Source organism: Leuciscus leuciscus (assembly GCF_965113295.1).
Source record: "Leuciscus leuciscus genome assembly, chromosome: 2".
Classification (NCBI taxonomy): Eukaryota; Metazoa; Chordata; class Actinopteri; order Cypriniformes; family Leuciscidae; genus Leuciscus; species Leuciscus leuciscus.
The window spans coordinates 5,063,310-5,082,353 of NC_138726.1; the positions used below are offsets into that span (position 1 = coordinate 5,063,310).

Here is a 19,044-nt window from a genome sequence, read left to right on the forward strand (position 1 = left end):
GCTAAGGGGTTAAGATGAAACAATGGTTAAACTACACTAAATGAAAATATGGTTGATCCAACTCCACGTCAGTCACGATAAGGCCTATAATTTCCTGTTTCCATTACAGCCAAACTCTACAAATGAAAAAAAAAGAGAATCCAAACAAAGGCCTAAAAGTAACAGAAAGACTAAATGAGATTCAGTTACACCACTGGTTTGACGTGTTTCAAGTCTTGGACTGTGTCCCAATTCTCATAATTCTACTACACACTAAACTATGTACTTTACTGGTTAAATTAACTTTAATGAATGTAGAACATAGCCGACACCAGTATAAGGAAACTACCTGATAGCTATAGGCTGGGACTTGATCTTGTCCGTTGATCGGATCATTGACGTTTGATAACTTCAGCAATCTCATTCAAGTTACAAGTTGATGGAGGTGATTGATTATCCAGTTAGGGCACATTTATGTTTTTATTAAAAAGACTATGGGGGCATGTGATTTTTTTTTTTTTTACATGTGCATGGATAAATAATTTGTAATAATCACTGCAACATTTCCGGAGAAAAAAAAAAGGATACATTTTGTCCTTTTTGATTTCTTGATGTCTAAGGTTTAGTTTAGGAGTTTAGTTTCTGTTTGTTCCAACAGCAATGGTCTTAAAGGGGTGGTATAATGCCCTTTTCACAAGATGTAAAATAAGTCTCTGATGTCCCCAGAGTATGTGTGTGAAGTTTTAGCTCAAAATACCCCACAGATATTATTTTTATAAAGCATGTTAAAATTGTCACTTTTTGAGGGTGAGCAAAAACACACCGTTTTGTGTGTGTCCCTTTAAATGCAAATGAGCTGCTGCTCCCGGCAGAGGTCGGGACTTTGAGCATTGTAACTTTGCAGATGTTGTTTATGCTCAAACAGCAACATTACACACTAACTAAAGTTAAAAAAGTGAAATCATAATCAACCACCCCTTTAATACTGACACCCAGGGCTTGACATTAGCATCCGCCAACCCGCCAAATGCAGGTGTATTTCAACAGTGGCGTGTAACACAGTCACTCCAACTAGCCACTTAGGCGGGTTGAACTTTATATATAATATATAGCCTAAACGTCTCAATTGTAGTCTTTTAAAAAAGAATTTGAATTAATAAACTAAGTGCAATGTAGTGTTGTCAAAAATATCAAGGCTGAAATATCTGAAACGCTTCTAATACTCATTTCCCACAGAATAGATACACGATACCAGCAGTTCTTTCTCTCTCAACACAAACCCGCCTCTCCTCACTCACTCCTTTCATTTGCTCATTTCATTTGGGCTTGAACTTCAGCGTGGAATTGCATGTATTGCGCATTATTTGACTCATTCCTGCAGATTTTGTGCTCAAACACCCAAAGTGTGCGCACATAAAGCCGCTTCTCAGGACTAAATTGAGTTCTTTTTTGCTGCTTATTGCGCTTAAACGGTCAAATACACACAAAATAATTGTAAAATTGGCGGTCTGGGTGAGTATTCACAAACACATTCAGTTATGTTTTAAGTGAATGTAAACAGTTGAGAAAGAAAATGCATGTGTAACAGTATAATGGATCTGTGCGTCACGACTTAAAGTGACAGCAGCCTAATAAACCTGCTGCAAAATTATGAGATAATCTAAAAAAATCTATATGGCAGTTTTTCCCCATGGTATTTATGCCAAAATTGAGTGGCTAGTAACTTTGGGAAACCACTAGCCACAGTGACTGATGAGCAAACAAGTTAATGCCCTGCTGACACCTACTGGTGTGGATGCATGAACGTTTGTGAACTATACTGAAAATGCTGCTTAACAGCAAAGCTGTTTATGTTTTGTTCCTTTCCTTACATGTTTTTCCTCTGTCTCGTACTATACAAGTAAATTATAAGGATGTGAGTATTAAACTTCACACATGGACGAGACGAAATTCATTGTGGGAGTTTTAGAAAACGTATTATATGATAAATCTCTCAAGATCCACAAGGAAAAGTGCTCAGTGTGGACAGATAAATCGCAGCTGGAATGTTGTTGCATCATGCATGGTTAGGCCACAGTTTTATAGAGCTTTAATGTTGCTTTATTGTCCTTTTTGAAGCTTGACAGTATAATCACCATCCACTTTTGTTGCATGAAATAGAGTAAACTGTGTGTGACTATGTTCTAAAAGATAGAAAATAACTAGGGGTCAGAAGAACGTCAGAACATGATGTAACAACTAATTTACTGGTTACACAAATTAAATGTATATTTACAGCCTTTCCCTGTTTTGTTGTCTTTGAGTGCTCAAGTTAAGATGGTATCCAAGATTTGAGACAAGATAAGCCATCTTTCCTACCCTTCAAACAGCAGTTTCTGACATTTTTCTGCGGCCTGTCAAACACTGAAAGAGAGATATTGAGCAGGACTGGTGAAGACTGACCATTTAACTCAACTAGATCAGGTGCGGTCTTCTTCTCACTGTGATAAGAAGGTCAGAGCTACCCTACTTTTCCCTTACGATCCTGTACTTCAGAGAAACGGCCCAGTTTTAGTGCCCCCTTTACTGGGGCCTCAGACTACAAAAAGTGGCTTGTCAACACCTGTTCTGCTGCGGCACATTCATCAAGAGCAGACAGGCACCTACTTACCTACTTAAGCTGGCTTACTATTACAGCCAAACTATTTCAAAACATCACTATTGATCATAATCAAGTTTAGGAGTTTGAGCAAAGGTTCAGATTCAGATTGTTTTGAGCATTCAAAGCTATTTTCATGGCAAAAAATGTAATTACAAAAGTACAAATATCATATAAATGCAATAAAAACCAAACTAACAAAAAACAGCAAGTCATATTATACAAGATTTTTTTTTTTTAATTAACATATGATTAAAAAAAATCCAAAACCTTTTCAGGCATAATCTTACTAAATAAGTCCTTAAGTGAGGTACCTTCATAGAAGAGCATTCTACTTGTATTAAGTCCAGGACAATCTAATAAAATATGTTTAACAGTTCGGGGGGAAAAGTTTGAACAAAACCTGAAACGCTACAAACATGAATAATGACTTGAATCACACGGTTGTTAAATAATATTTCTACTTTTCTAAGTGACTGGACTTGCTATTTTCACCTGCAGTAAAATGGATGAAGAAAACGAGACCCAAGCCTTTTTCTAAGACTCAAAGGCTGGATTCCCGAAAAATCACGAGGTTAAGAAATTTCTTAATATAAATTACAAGACATATGTCGCTCTCATACGTGCTGAATCGTGGCAAAAATGACGTACTTATAAATAAAAAAAATAGAAAAAGGGTCCCTATTGGACTTGTTTTTGAAATCTCAATTTCGAATTAAGCAAAAAAGAAAAGTCGCATCACACAGATTACTCAGGCACATCCCTAATAATAGTACCTTATGTAGCTGGTGTTAATATTTTAAGCAGCCCAATAAGTTCATCAAACATCTTATCTTTTGGGATTTTGAGAAGTTGGAGGTTATCCTCACTTTAAGAGGTTATTGCTGCTGCACATTCATCAAGAGCAGACAGCCACCTACTTTACCTACTTTAAGCTGGCTTACTATTACATCCAAACTATTTCAAAACATCACTATTGATCATAATCAAGTTTAGGAGTTTGAACAAAACCTGAAACGCTACAAACATGAATAATGCCTTAAATCACACACTGTTTGTAGAGGAAATATTTCTACTTTTCTAAGTGACTGGACTTGCTATTTTCACCTGGAAGACAGTAAAGTGGATGAAGAAAACGAGACCCAAGCCTTTTTCTAAGACTCAAAGGCTGGATTCCCGAAAAATCACGAGGTTAAGAAATTTCTTAATATAAATTACAAGACATATGTCGATCTCATATGTGCTGAATCGTGCCAAAAATGATGTCATTATATATTAAAAAAAATAGAAAAAGGTCCCTATTGGACTTGTTTTTGAAATCTCGAATTTAGCAAAAAAGAAAAGTCGCATCACACAGATTACTAATAATAGTACCTAATATGTATTTTATGTAGCTAGTGTTAGTGTTAATATTTTAAGCAGCCCAATAAGTTCATTAAACATCTTATCTTTTGGGATTTTGAGAAGTTGGAGGTTATCCTGCACTCTAAGAGGTTATTTACAAATAATTTTAGGAGGATTTTCAAGAATTTGAATTCTTCTTATGTTTTGTCTTAATCTTAAGCAAAAAAAAAAGTATCTATTCTTAAGTTTTAAATTAGAAAATAACAGTTTAGAAAACAAAATATTTTTCTTAAGCATGACATACCACCATCTCATGTGAATGTACTTGATTTTAAACAAAACTACTTCAAGTGGTAAACTTTTTTTTTTTACCTTAAAGGAGTAAAACTTTGATCAAAATATCATCTAAATCTTTAATGTGAAGCATTAGGAAGTCCCTTGTCGTACATCTAGAGTTTTAATCAATACGCAAGAGAATGGTTTATAATAAATTAAAGTTATCATACACTATATAAAGACTATTATACTTAAAGGGTTAGTTTTCCCCAAATATTAAATTCTGTCATTATTTTCTCATGTCGTTTCCAAACCCATATACGACTTTCGTTCATCTTCGAAACAAAAAATTTGAGATGTTCGTGTCCCTCCACTGAAAGTCCAATCACCCAAAACTTCAAAAAGTTTAGAAAGAGATAGAAAAAAAGTAAAAGTCAGTCTTGAACAAAAATATGAACAGATTTAATTTAGGCTTTCATTCACATAAACATTGATCAACGCAGAAACAAAGCACACCTCGTACTCAAACGTGCTTGCTTGACGCATGAGAACCAATGAGGTTCAACGCTGATCAATGTTTATATGTGAATAAAAGCATAAAGCAATTGTGTCTCTTCAGAAGACTTACTTTTACAATGTTTTTATGAACTTTTTGTTGGAGTATCAAAGTGAGTGAACCTTCAGCGGAGGGCTAGAAATCTCTCAGGTTTCATTAAACACATTTTCATATGCGTTTCAAATGATGAAAAGACTAATACGTTTGGAACGACATGAGGGTGAATAACGGATGACAGAGTTTTCACTTGTGCGTGAATGTCACGATCTATGAGGAAAAAACCATCCTAACTCTTCATAAATAATGTTCTCAGTGAATGATTTTGCTGGGAGTTTATAGAGGCTTAAAAGTCATTTGAAATGTAAGTTCTGGAATTAAACAACACACATGGACCTGAATAACATCCAAATCCACTCCAAATATTTGTTTGGATTGCACAAACATAACCCCAAGCTTTGCATTTCAGATCATCTCAAAAAACAAGCTCCAAGAAAAATTACAGCCTGTAAGATCCTTAAATCCACGATGATTTATTGCTCAATGATAATTTAGGACTGGCACATATTGTGGTAAATTTGGAGAGCCAATACACATATTTCTGAAGACAAAATGCACAAAGTAAGCAAAATAAGACGGCGATCGCATGAACATCTTTATACAAAAATTGGCTTGGCTGGTAACCGAACAATGACCCGTCAACACGCATTAGCCTGTGTCTGACATACAGAACGGCTTCAGACAAATGGTCAAAGTAATAATTACTGTTGTTTCCAGTTATTTACAGGCGGGAATATGAGCCATATACTCCCTTTCAGCTGTCAGTCTGCAATTTGCAATTCAGCTAAATAACTCACTGTCTGAAGTACAGCTGATATATTCAAGAGAGAAATATTTAAGACATAAATGTGATGATAAAACAGCTTATGCTTGGTTGGTTTAGATGCAAGTCCCCCTAGTCAATAAGTGTAGTTAAAACTCATCTTTGATCACCAAAACAACATATTTAAACGTGTTTTCCTTGAAAAAAAAAAAAATTCTTAATGCCTTTAAATATCTTGAATGTAACCCGACACCCTCGCCTCATTTAGTATGCGTGGTTCTATGAATATGCAAATGAGCCCCGCCTCCACTCACTCACTCAGCTCAGAGATCCACTGGTTGGCGATCACACGTTGATCTGATTGGTTACAAGGTAGTTTGTGACGTCAGAAACACCAGCGATTTCGATTTCTGTCTTTGGTTCACTGCAGTTTTAAGGAGAAAATACTCAGCAATGCTGTCGACTTATGAATTTACACATGATTTGTTTTGAAGCATATTAAAAACAACATTAAAAGCTGTATTTCCACCACAGGGGGACTTCAAGGTTTGGTCAGATCACTGAACGCAGTGTTTCTGTCGCGTCAGGGCCTGAGGTATGGATTACCGCGTCCCATTCACAGTCAAATCCAGGCAACTTGATGGCCGTGAGTTTCACTAGAACTTCCTATGGCAGTTTCCTCTTATTGTTGTGGTCCAAAAATGCTCCAGATTTCTCCTACAAGCTAGACTCATCACACAGAGTCATACACTACAGTACCCAATGATTTCCGGCATGCGGAAAACGTGGGCGGATTGGGAATCCAGTCGTAAAAAAAGGAATTTACAGTAAAACGCTTCTGTCATTTATAACTAAAAAATTTGGTACATTTTGGAGGACTATATCAAACTGAGGCCAAAACACTTAATCAAATCGTCATATCCACTAAATATTGCTATTTTAAGCTATATTTTATAGTCTCACTATATGAGGACAAACTTCAGTTACATTTCATTTAATACAAATTATCAAATTATATACAAAAAGAAACTCAAAGGTGTTTCACGACAACCTGTCAAATAAAAGGTGTAACTTGAAGAAATTTTGACAGAAATATATTACTATCATACATTAGGCTGTACTTCTCAAAGTAGTAGTAGTAATAATAATAATAAATAATATCATTAAAACGATTTTTAAAGGAATTTGATCATTTTTCTTTTCTTAATTTTAAATTTTTTCTTCATTTCAACAGGTAACATTTGCTATGCAGTGCTTTGCTAAAAGATTAAATAAATTGTTGCCTTTTCCTTTGATTACATGTAAGATATTAATTAAATTAGCAATGTTTTATGCCTTCATTTGATTACCACAGTTTTTGATGATAAATTTGTATGAAATCATAAATCCTGAAAAATTAAAAGACAACACAAAAATGTATAGGGTGGAAAATGCATATAGGGCCCTTTTTAACAAATTAATAAATTGTTAAAGTTTTAAGATTTTTTTTTTATAAATATTAAAATCTAATTAAACCATAAAACGGAATAAAAAAAACATTTCATAGGGTTAGACTTAAACTTTTAATAAATTGTTAAACCGTGTAAGCTTCATGATTTCAATTAATTAAGACATGCTTTTTGTTTAATAAAATTTTACTTCACAACTATAACAGAATGCAGAAAAACCAAAACGAGTGCCGTCACTAAAATGCATGTTTGAGTGATTCTCATCCGGCTTTACCTTTCCCTCCGGGCTCTATGATGCAACTTCTATTTCTGCTCGGTGTTAATATTTAATAACGAGGAATTTTAAACCTGTGATGTGATTTGGTTTCAAACTGAAAGCCTCTCTATAAAGACATCTCAAGAATCTTCTGAATTTGAACCTTTTGTTCAAATTCAGAAGATTCTTGAGATGTCTTTATAGAGAGGCTTTCAGTCGTAGTAGTGCATGAAATGACAGCAAACATTATGCTTAAAATAAGTGTCATGTTAATACATGAATACAATAACTCAGGAATATGATTTCACCACTTGGCACAGTGCTTTCTTGTAAGCGTATGCATTTAGGACAGTGTTAACTTATGAATCTGGCTCAAAAGCATGCATGCATGCAGACCACACTAGCTAATATCTTGGGGTGTCGTATACAAGGCCAGTTGTCAGAGTAAAGTCATGTCTTGGCACAATCTCTAACAGCTGAGACAAACCCTTCACATTCCTCACATCACCTGTGCTGGGAAACAACACTGTCACCAACAAGAGCAAACTCTCCTCAGTAACTCGGTAATAAAATGTGATCCCAAACAGCATTTGGACATTTAAGGAACAATAAATGAACTGCATTCAAATAAATAAAAGTATCAAACCAAGTGGTATTAATTTTCAAGAGCATGCAAAACATAAGTGTTTGTTAGGTTTCAAATGATAAACAACAGATATATTGATGTTTAAATGCCCACTGAAGTGCCTTGAAACGCACAGCATTCAATGTGTTGTAATTTCCACTGAAACAGGAAGGGGCGGGGCATATCAAACAGCTCCGCCCCTTTTTTAAATAGCCAATAGCGTTTCGTTAACATCACAGCTCGGCCAGAGCCATTGAGCTCGATAAAGCCACAGTTTTCTCCAAAATCTCTAACCGTTTCTCCTCATAATCTCCTCCATATCGCTTTAAAATACAGCATTCTGTGCAGAATTCAATTTACACTGTCTGAATCGTTCACTATCCCCTATAAAGTGCACTATGTGCCACATTTACACTGTCTGAATCATTCAATATCCCCTATATAGTGCACTATGTGCCACATTTACACTGTCTGAATCATTCAATATCCCCTATATAGTGCACTATGTGCCACATTTACACTGTCTGAATCGTTCACTATCCCCTATATAGTGCACTATGTGCCACATTTACACTGTCTGAATCATTCAATATCCCCTATATAGTGCACTATGTGCCACATTTACACTGTCTGAATCGTTCACTATCCCCTATATAGTGCACTATGTGCCACATTTACACTGTCTGAATCATTCAATATCCCCTATATAGTGCACTATGTGCCACATTTACACTGTCTGAATCGTTCACTATCCCCTATATAGTGCACTATGTGCCACATTTACACTGTCTGAATCATTCAATATCCCCTATATAGTGCACTATGTGCCACATTTACACTGTCTGAATCGTTCACTATCCCCTATATAGTGCACTATGTGCCACATTTACACTGTCTGAATCGTTCACTATCCCCTATATAGTGCACTATGTGCCACATTTACACTGTCTGAATCGTTCACTATCCCCTATATAGTGCACTATGTGCCACATTTACACTGTCTGAATCGTTCACTATCCCCTATATAGTGCACTATGTGCCACATTTACACTGTCTGAATCGTTCACTATCCCCTATATAGTGCACTATGTGCCACATTTACACTGTCTGAATCGTTCACTATCCCCTATAAAGTGCACTATGTGCCACATTTACACTGTCTGAATCTTTCACTATCCACTATATAGTGGGGATTCACTATATAGAAAATAGTACATGTGTGAAAAGTTGCCGATTTCAGCTTCAAAAACTACGTTTATAATGTAGTTATAAACTAAATGAGCTTCAGATTCTAGAGAGCATTTGATTGGACAGGAAATCCGATGAGAAGCTCAAGTGCAGCGTGATGTCATCAAAATCACTGATCCGTATTGGCGGAAGTGAGACTGTAATGCTTAGCCTATACATTTTTTTACGCAAATTTTGTCATGGTTTTCACACTAGCTTATAGATAACAGTAAGACTAACATATTCATACTAAAAGCCAAACATCTTTTCTTTCTTTTTTTCTAAAAGCCAAAAACAATTGATTTCATGGGGACTTTAAAAAAACTGTTTGATTTGGACACTTTGTGGTAGTCAAATGTCACTGGGAACATGTTGATAAGTTAATGTGATGAGCTACACCTGTGGTGACACCTGAGTGAACTTGAGGTGAACTGACTTATCCACTAAAAATCCCAGATTCCAGGTTAAAAGTCACGCGAAACGGTTCAGAAAAGTGAAGTTAGTTCTGAGAAAATCTGTAGCATCGTTTGTTTGCAGATGCCACTTGGTTTGATATTTTGCCATTTAAATGCAATGACATTCACACACCTTTAACTCTTGACTTAAAGTGGCCTCACACTTTTAGAACAGAGAGAGAGAGAGAGAGAGAGAGAGAGAGAGAGAGAGAGAGAGAGAGAGAGAGAGAGAGAGAGAGAGAGAGAGAGAGAAATGAAACATTGTGACTGGGTCCGGATGACTGTGCAGATTTGGCCCATGATTACTGCAGTACTGGGACTGAAGTGAGTCTTCAATAATAAATGAACCATCATCATCATCATCATCATCCTCCTCCTCATCATCATCACCACCACCCATGACATCTGTCACACCTTAAATAAGGTTGTTTATTCAGCCGCACATAAATGCCAGCTTAAAGTTATCCTAACACATTTAAACCAGTAGCACCATTCACTAATTATGCTGGTGTCTGTTGACACTGAATCAAAAGAAATATCACAATATTGTTTTGCACGTATCGTGTGCCACGAGTTAGCGCGCGCAGTAACTTAACCACAGACATAAAGCAGGAGATGCAGGGAAACTTCGAGTCAGGATAAGCTAGTTTGTGTAATTCGCCGAAAGCATAAGTGAAAATAATTTCAACACATCAAATCTCACCTCTATGAGTTCAGTGTAAAAAAAAAAAAAAAAAAAAAAATCCAGTGTTTGCTGCGCTTCTCCTTTAAGTACGGATCAAATCCAGCGCAGCTCGAGTCCACTAATATCCCAGAATTGTCTCTCTCTCTCAAATTATCCGTTGCAACTTTCCCGTGTCCGAACATACGTGCCACTCTGCCATTCTGATTCAAAAAATGACTACAATCTTCTTCCCATTGAAATTTCCGAACAGTGCGGCGTTTCTTTTCTCGTGGGAGTCGCTCGCTGAAACTCCTTTCTGTTTTTTTTCTGCTTAATCAGTGCTGCTTCTCATCAGCGTCCAGACGCGCGCTGCGCGTACTCGCTGCGGAATGGGCGGAGTCAGCTGCGGCGATGGGCGGTGGCTGCCTTTCAGACAGGCAGTACGTGCTAGTTGCGTCACGCTGCGGTAAGCCAATCACCGTCTGGCATTGGAAAAAAGGCGTGTACGTGCCCTGCCCCTCAACACTGTCGCAAAAAGTGTAGAAGCGCGACATTTTCTATGACAACAGAAGCTGTTTACGGCACCTGCCCTCATCGCGCTTGTGGTAGAGGAAGGTGGACGTTATGAAGGCTTACTTTGAGGACTGTTTCTTTTGCAAGGTAACAAACAATATGTTGTCGATGTGATTTTTAAACAGATGAAGAATGCAGTGAGCTTTGAGATGTGATCGTGTTTGTTTGGCCTGTATCATTGCGCAGTGCTGTAACTTACTAGTGATTGTGCAATGAGACAAATAAGACAACTTAAAGTTATGGTGAGCACGTTTAAAATAAATAACAGTTTAAATAGTCTATTATTTTAAAGTTACCTACATATAATACAGGGAGTCAGAGGATGTACTAGAAGTAAAGTAATTGCAATAGAGTGGTAAGAAAAATATAAAGTAATGTTTTGGCGTAAAGTGTTTGTAGAATAAAAGATAGATGGTTAAAGTCAGCATGAAATAAAAATAAACTATTCTTGTTTTTTTATGGAATATTTAGTATAAATTATTTATGTGTGCACATTATTATAGTTTTTAATTCATGTGTCTCGCAATCTTGAATCAAATAACTTCCCCTTCCTCTTGCAACGACTTCTCTTCTCTAATAATGACGTGTTTACTGGCGCGAGGGCGGGGCAACCTGTCACTCGCATGAGATCCACAACCATCCAATCAATTCCCCACGGGCAAAATAAAGCCCGCCCTACATTTGTTCTTGTTTGAGAATCCTTTTCACTCTGATATACATTATTACAATAGTGAAGAAAAGACTATTGCAACTTCCGTTGTCCGATCTCTTGTAAACAGTTGTTTACAATATTTTTTTCCAGGATTCTTTGATGAATAGAAAGTTCAAAAGAACAGCATTTATCTGAAATAGAAAGCTTTTGTAACATTATACACTACCGTTTAAAAGTTTGGGGTCAGTAATATTTTTATTTATTTTTTTCGAAAAGAAATGAAAGAAATTAATACTTTTATTCAGCAAGGATGCATTACATTTAACAGTAAAGTGTCAGTAAAGACATTTATAATGTTACAAAAGATTCTATTTAAAATAAATGCTGTTCTTTTGAACTTTCTATTCATCAAAGAATCCTGAAAAAAAAATTTTACACGACTGTTTTCAATAATAATGAATGTTTCTTGAGCATCAAATCATCATATTAGAGTGATTTCTGAAGGATCATGTGACTCTGAAGACTGGAGTAATGATGCTGAACATTCAGCTTTACCATCACAGGAATAAATTACAGTTTAAAATATATTAAAATAGAAAACTGTTATTTTAAATTGTAATAATATTTCACAATATTACAGTTTTTAAAAAATATTTTTAATCAAATAAATGCAGCCTTGGTGAGCAGAAGAGACTTATTTAAAAAAAAAACATAAAAAATCTTACAGATCCCAAACTTTTGAACATCAATGTAGCTCAGAAAGATCATTACCATAAATGACCCTGATCACTCTTGTGATGTGACCGCTCCATTGTTTTGATGCACTTTGACGGTAAAATGACGCAATTATGTTCCTCAGTCCGTATGGAACCCGGTCTGCCATTTGGATACCACTGTTATAGACAAATAGATTCATATAACATGGTATTAAAGGGGTCATCGGATGCAAAATTCACTTGCATATAAATGTGTCTTTGCAGTGTGTGGACACACAACCACCATACAATGAAGAAAATCCATTTACTCCTTTTGTTTAATCCTCAAAAAGCCTAAACACTCTCAATTTTCACACTCAGGATTTTCTGAGCAATGTGATGTCATATTGCTCATGCTCCGCCCACTATTATTAGCATATTTCCCGTATTAGCATATTTCCACCCTCAGCTATTTGTATACTGTCCGCCAAGGCACACTTTACGTGTAAAGTAAACCAACGCTTTACGTGTCTTGTGTCGACTCGCCCCATGGCAGAGAAGGCGGGGGGGGTGGGGGGCGTGGTGTGGGGGGTAGCAGTCGCTCATTATCATTTAAAGAGACATGCACCGAAACGGGTCGTTTTTAAGGAGGTAAAAAGGGTGTTGTTTTACACAACCATTGAGGAATTTTAACCAAAGTATGTTACAAACTTTACATGAAGACCCTTAAGAATCATACCACCAGCTTGTGGAAAATGGGCATCCGATGACCCCTTTAATGTGGTACTACATATGTAAATGAGTAAAATCTCTGCATTCTCATGCCCACAGTAAGCCGTGTTGCGTTGAGGATGGATCCAGTGGTGTTGAGCTTCCAGGACAGTCTTCTGCGGCGCTCAGATGTGGCACTGTTAAACGGACCGCACTGGCTCAACGACCAGGTCATCGGTTTCGCCTTCGAGTACTTCGCAGCGGAGCGCTTCAAAAGTCTGAGCGAGAAGGTGTGCTTCATCAGTCCCGAAGTCGCTCAGTTCATCAAGTACGCTTCGAGTCAAGAGGAGCTCGCCGTGTTCCTGGAGCCGCTGAGTCTCGCGACTCGACAGTGGCTTTTTCTGCCGGTCAATGATAACGCCAATCAGACGGCCGGCGGCTCCCATTGGAGTTTGCTTCTCTATCAACGAGACACCAGTCAGTTCACACACTTCGACTCTCAAAATGGAGGAAACTCATTGCACGCACGACGTATCGCAGCAAAACTGGAAGCTTTTCTAGGAGAGAAAGTGCCTTTTGTAGAGGAGCAAAGCCCCTCGCAGCAGAACAGCTTTGACTGTGGCATGTACGTGATCTGTAACGCCGAGGCTCTGTGTGAGAGTGTGAGAGTCGAAGGCTGTCCGCTCCTGCCCGCTCAGATCATAACACCCACATACATTACACGCAAACGGACAGAGTGGTATTCGCTAATACAGAGACTCGCCAAGGAATGACTAGTTGAGCTCTGGGGTCACGCATAAGCGCCGTTATGTTTGCATGAACTCTATTAGCCAGAGAACATGGGCTGTGCAACGATTAATCACCAAAATAAATTATGTAATTATTTTCTATATATAAATACACACAAAATATTTATATATACAAAATAATTATACACAGTACACACACATATGTAAACACAAATGAACGCACATATCTATCACACTCAATCCTGCATGGATGAAACAGCATGCACCTCTTAAAAGATTGTTTGCCAAACTCTTAAAGGGATACTTCACCGTTTTTTCATATTAAACTATGTAATTCCCTTAACTAAGACGAGTTGATGCATACCTCTCTGGTCTCAGTGCGTCTCAATCGCTCTGGCGCGCGGCGACACTTTGATAGCACTTAGCTTAGCCCAGTTCATTCATTAGGGACCAAACAGAGATGAAGCTAGAAGCGACCAAACACCTCCACGTTTTCCCTATTTAAATACAGTTACACGAGTAGTTACACGACCAAGTATGGTGTCACAAAATAGATGTGTCTAACTTCTAGCTTCATCTCTGTTTGGTCCCTAATGAATGAACTGGGCTAAGCTAAGTGCTATCAAAGTGTCGCCGCGCGCCAGAGCGATTCAGTGCACGCACTGAGACGAGAGAGGTATGTATCAACTCGTCTTAGTTAAGGGAATAACATACTGTAGTTTAATATGAAAAAACGGTGGAGTATCTCTTTAAGGAATGGGAAACACCAAAAGCGCGCCGTTACCCGCCTTCATGTCACTCCAAACCCCAAACCAGAAGTGAGATCCATAATCTTTACACTGTTTTGTTCATATAATGAATGTCAATGTGGACCAGTCGGTCAAGCTCCAAAAGTTACGCCATTTAAAGTATAAACAGTAGTATAAATTTAAGAAGTTGTTTCCCTCTAATCCTATTTTTATTTGCATATATTCAATGATGGCGCATGAAGACGCGTCTTCTTAACCAATCGTTTTGCTCCAACTTTGAATTTGTGGACACATTTCTTGTCACAGATCTATCATAAGGCTTCAGAAGATTTGAAATACAAGTCATATGAACAACTTCATTCGAGCTTGACCTCATCAGTCCCCCATTAACGTTCACTGTTGTTTCTGCACAATCTCATTTTGTCTTTACATTAAGGAAATAAAATCACACGCGAGGACGAGTAAACGATGACCGACCGTTTAATTTTCTGGATGCGCTGTTCCTTTAAGAACACATCTATGCTCTTTCATCCGAGAAGAGGCTTGTGATCGGTGTAACTAATCCGTTATCAGCACATGTCGGTAGATTGAGAACGTATTGTTGCTGATTAGTAGCATGAAGCGAGTAAGTGAATGTGATGCTTGTTTACAAGACCTTTTGCTCAGGGCTTATTTTGAGAAAAGACAGAGAATGTGATCTGTGTCGTCACTGTCTGTTCTTTATTTGACCAAGTTTATCTTCTCACTCTGAGCTGGAAAGATGCTTCATAACCTCAAATGCATGATTGTATACGAGTTTATTCTTCAGCTTTATGAACTGAATGAAGCAGATAAGAATGAGCTCATTGTTTCATCACACACACACACACACACACACACACACACACACACACACACACACACACACACACGTGTCTATTGCAGTGCAGGTCACTTTACTATACCAGTATTATAGTTAAACCATTGAGTGTGAGGCATTACATCATTATTATCTCGCCATCATGTGTTTGTGTTGTAACCTTTGTCTTATTTATTTGCATAAAAGACGATTGTGCTGCTAATCTACATATCAAGACTATATGCATGAACACATGCAGCAACCTAGAAGAGTATTCAGATCAGTTCTCTAATGTTATTGAATTACTGACATTGTTAAGAAATATCTGATTCAAAATAAATAAATAAATCTTTTGGGTTTAAGTGTTGGAGACCGGGGCAAGTTGTCAGTCTGTTGACTCCAGTGAATATTTCTCAGGGTCCAGTTTAAACAGATTTTTATTTTTTACTTACACATTTTATTTGTTCTTAACTTGAAATGTTTGAGTACACTAATCCATACATTTAACTTAAAACTTTCATGTAATCTCAATGTGAACACTTTTATTAGTATAAACTTAGCTAGCTTTAACAAGCTAGTTTTCTAACATACTATTTTGTTAACAATAGTGTGTTAGACAGTAGCACTTGCTGTATGAGTGCTGCAATATAAAGGTTTAATTTGCTATCAAATCATTGTCGGTAACTCTCCTAAAACCAACATTAACAGAAAATCTTCTAAATTTGCATAACAAAACATTAATCACTACTAAATCTCACACTTAACGTTAACCTTGCACACACAAAAAAAACATGTTACACTTAATTTTAGCGTTTACTCTCCCTTTCGAGTGCCATCGGCAAAGCATGCTGGGAAATAGACATCCCCGCCGTTTCAGTTAACTTAATTTCATCTAAATTAAAAGAAATAATGTCATAAAACTCAAAACAATGAAACAGTTCATTTTACTTAAAATATATCAGTTCTGTGAACTTGAAAGAAAAAGAAAGTGCTAAATACTCATAAAAGTTAATTTGACTGAACGAATTAGTTTAATTTAAGTTTGTCCTACTCAAACCAATTCAATATTTTGAGCGTTAGGGTTTACAGTGAAATCTTTAGTACAAGAAAAGCTATTGAACATTGTCAACATTATAGCTGAGGGAAAAAACACATTCGGAACATCCCGTTTATTGACTTTTATTGTAATATGATACAATTTTAAGTATTTTAAAAGTAGTGCTACTATTTTTAAATCCACGTGTAATAGGGCTGCACAATTTATCGAAATATTGCAAATGTATATATCGTGATATGCATATCTCAACGGCTTGCAATAACTGTGGTCATGAACAAAAGACAAAGAGAAAATCACTCGCTGCTCTCGGCTGAATAACGTTTGTAGCTTTAATAGGAATCAGGATTTATTTAATTCATACAGTGAAAACTAAGCAGTGTTTTATTATTACATTTGATTATTCAGTTTGTGTTGTTAATAACCCTAATGTAGGATAACCTGAACCCCGTGGTTTACACTGATGTTAAAGTAACACTTCTTACGCTACAGTAAAACACTGATGTTCACTGTCAGAAGCTGGAGGGATGTTTTCTCGTCACTAAAAGAATGTGAAACTCGTATGTAGGTTATATAATTTGAAATATATTTTTAAGATAATTTAAGTTTATTTTACACACTTTAAGCATTATCGTGTCGCATATCGAATATCGCATTATTTAATGAGTTATCGCATATCGCAATTTTCTTCAATATCGTGTAGCCCTACAGTGTAAATTACATAGACCAGTGGTTGTGAATCAGGGGACCGGGGCCTCGTGAGCGCAGGATGATTTAAAAAAAGAAAAAAATTGTATGCCATTCTCTCGCTAAATTCCCTCCCTCACGTTCACTCGTTCATTTCTTACATTGGACGAGTGTCGTCTACCGGCGGGACCCTTCACAGTAGATCACCTGCAGATAAATCAAGCTGGAGTTGCTGTTGTGACGTCACAAACATGTTGCATTGTGGGCTATGGATCTGCCTGAAGTGTACGTATGAGTAGAGGTCAAAATCAAGGAGTCGAGGGTCTGTCCAAATAAGCTTCCCTCGTCCACTTGACGAAATTAAACACACTTCAAAATGGCGGTGAAGTGAAGTGCTTAGGGAAGTTTGCGAGTGTATCTACTGTCTAAGGCCCTTTCCCAAATGGCATAATTCACATGACAGTATATAGGGTGTCCCGTTTATCATTATAGGTCTCAGAAGGGTGATATGCACCCCCGATGCAAACTTTTGCTCAGACTTAATCGAGCAGATTTCTACTTAACAGTCGAAGCATTATACGTCACGAAAGTGTGGACTCGGAGGAAGATTGCGAAGGCTTAGTGTGCCATTTGGGACAGAGCCGTGGAGTTAAACGCAGTTTAAACATTTTTTTTTTTATAAAAATAAAATAAAACAAATAAAAATTTTTTTTATTCTCCCCCTTTAATTTTTTTTTATTTTTTACATTTTTATTTTTTAAACATGGATATAATGAGGTAGCCTAATTTTAAAAGTGTGCTTTCTAAACCTGGGAAGTCATGCGAAAAAAAATCTCCACTTTTTGTAATGAATTTTTCTGTTTTATCATGTTGAAAGTGTGAACCAAAAATCCTTATCCGGTCATTCAGGATTTAAATTTGGTCAAAACAAGTGTAAACCTTGAAGAACAATAAAGTCCCCCCTTAAAACTTATCTTTGATCAACAGAATTACATATTTAAATGTTTTTTTCCTTGAAATTTTTTTTTCTTAATGCCTTAAAATATCTTGAATGTAACTCGACACCCTCGCCTCATTTAGTATACGCGGTTCTATGAATATGCAAATGAGCCCCGCCTCCACTCACTCACTCAGCTCAGAGATCCACTGGTTGACGATCACACGTTGATCTGATTGGTTACAAGGTAGTTTGTGACGTCAGAAACACCAGCGATTTCAAAGTGTGTTTTTGAGACTGTCTTTGGTTCACTGCAGTTTTAAGCAGAAAATACTCAGCAATACTGTCGACTTGTGAACTTACACATGATTTGTCTTAAAGTATATTAAAAACACTACTAGACATATAAACAACATTAAGAGCTGTATTTCCACTACAGGGGGACTTCAAGATTTCGTCAGATCATTGAACGCAGTGTTTCTGTAGCATCGGGGCCTGAAGTATGGATTACCGCGTCCCAAATAATACATTAAATTTACAGATACTAGTTTTTTTTATCTGAAAGTCAAAAACTATAGCATTCAAATTCTTAACATTCTAATTAATTAATAGTCAAAACCTCAACTGTAATTTTTGTCTATATGCAACAAACGACCCATTTGGTATGAAACCCTCAGTCCATAATGCACCGGTTATCGGTGTTGATCGCGGTGGGTCTCACATTTCCAGGTTTTTTCCAACAGTGCAAAGCTCTCGGAGCTCCTCGAGGGCTTCAGGTGTTTCACATTATCTCTCTGAGGGGGTCCTGACCTTCATGATCTCAGCTCTGGGACTGCACACCTCATCCACGTCCTCTTAAACTGCCCTGTAATGTCCTGCAGATCTCCACAGAAGTGTAAACACATTTCAGGCCCTCCTTCACAGCGCTTCAAAAGCTCGAATCCAGTTCTCTGGCTAACCGGCCTGCTGGGATTTAACTTGCTGTGGGTGAGACTATGTCAAGAACTATATGCACACTTGATTTTTTTTGTAAGGATCTATTAATATTTCAATGCATTAAAATGCAATTCATACACAGTAAAAAAAAAAAAAAAAAACGTTGGGTTATTTG

General features: G+C 37.1%; 2 protein-coding genes and 2 long non-coding RNA genes across 14 annotated transcripts in view; 3 read left to right on the top strand and 1 right to left on the bottom strand.

Annotated features, from left to right (window-relative positions):
* The window catches only part of myo9aa (myosin IXAa), a 174,376-nt gene extending 163,696 nt beyond the window's left edge, over positions 1-10,680 (bottom strand). For all 11 annotated transcript variants that reach the window (XM_082160882.1, XM_082160891.1, XM_082160888.1 and 8 more), the window contains exon 1: positions 10,328-10,680. The gene's annotated coding sequence lies outside the window, so the exon portion shown is untranslated. The remainder of the gene's footprint in view (positions 1-10,327) is intronic.
* Positions 1-15,625, top strand: part of LOC309492227 — a 37,016-nt gene extending 21,391 nt beyond the window's left edge. Inside the window, exon 2 of the long non-coding RNA XR_014203484.1 lies at positions 14,345-15,625. This is a non-coding gene — a long non-coding RNA (uncharacterized lncRNA). The remainder of the gene's footprint in view (positions 1-14,344) is intronic.
* LOC309492204 lies at positions 25-5,105 on the top strand. Its single transcript, XR_014203459.1, has 2 exons — positions 25-3,494; positions 4,111-5,105. It is a non-coding gene; the product is annotated as an uncharacterized lncRNA (long non-coding RNA).
* On the top strand, positions 10,807-15,625 carry senp8 (SUMO peptidase family member, NEDD8 specific). Its single transcript, XM_082161056.1, has 2 exons — positions 10,807-10,948; positions 13,040-15,625. Exon 2 carries the CDS (start codon positions 13,060-13,062, stop codon positions 13,690-13,692), a length of 633 nt encoding a protein of 210 aa, XP_082017182.1. The 5' UTR covers positions 10,807-10,948; positions 13,040-13,059; the 3' UTR covers positions 13,693-15,625.
* Positions 15,626-19,044: the final 3,419 nt, after the last annotated feature.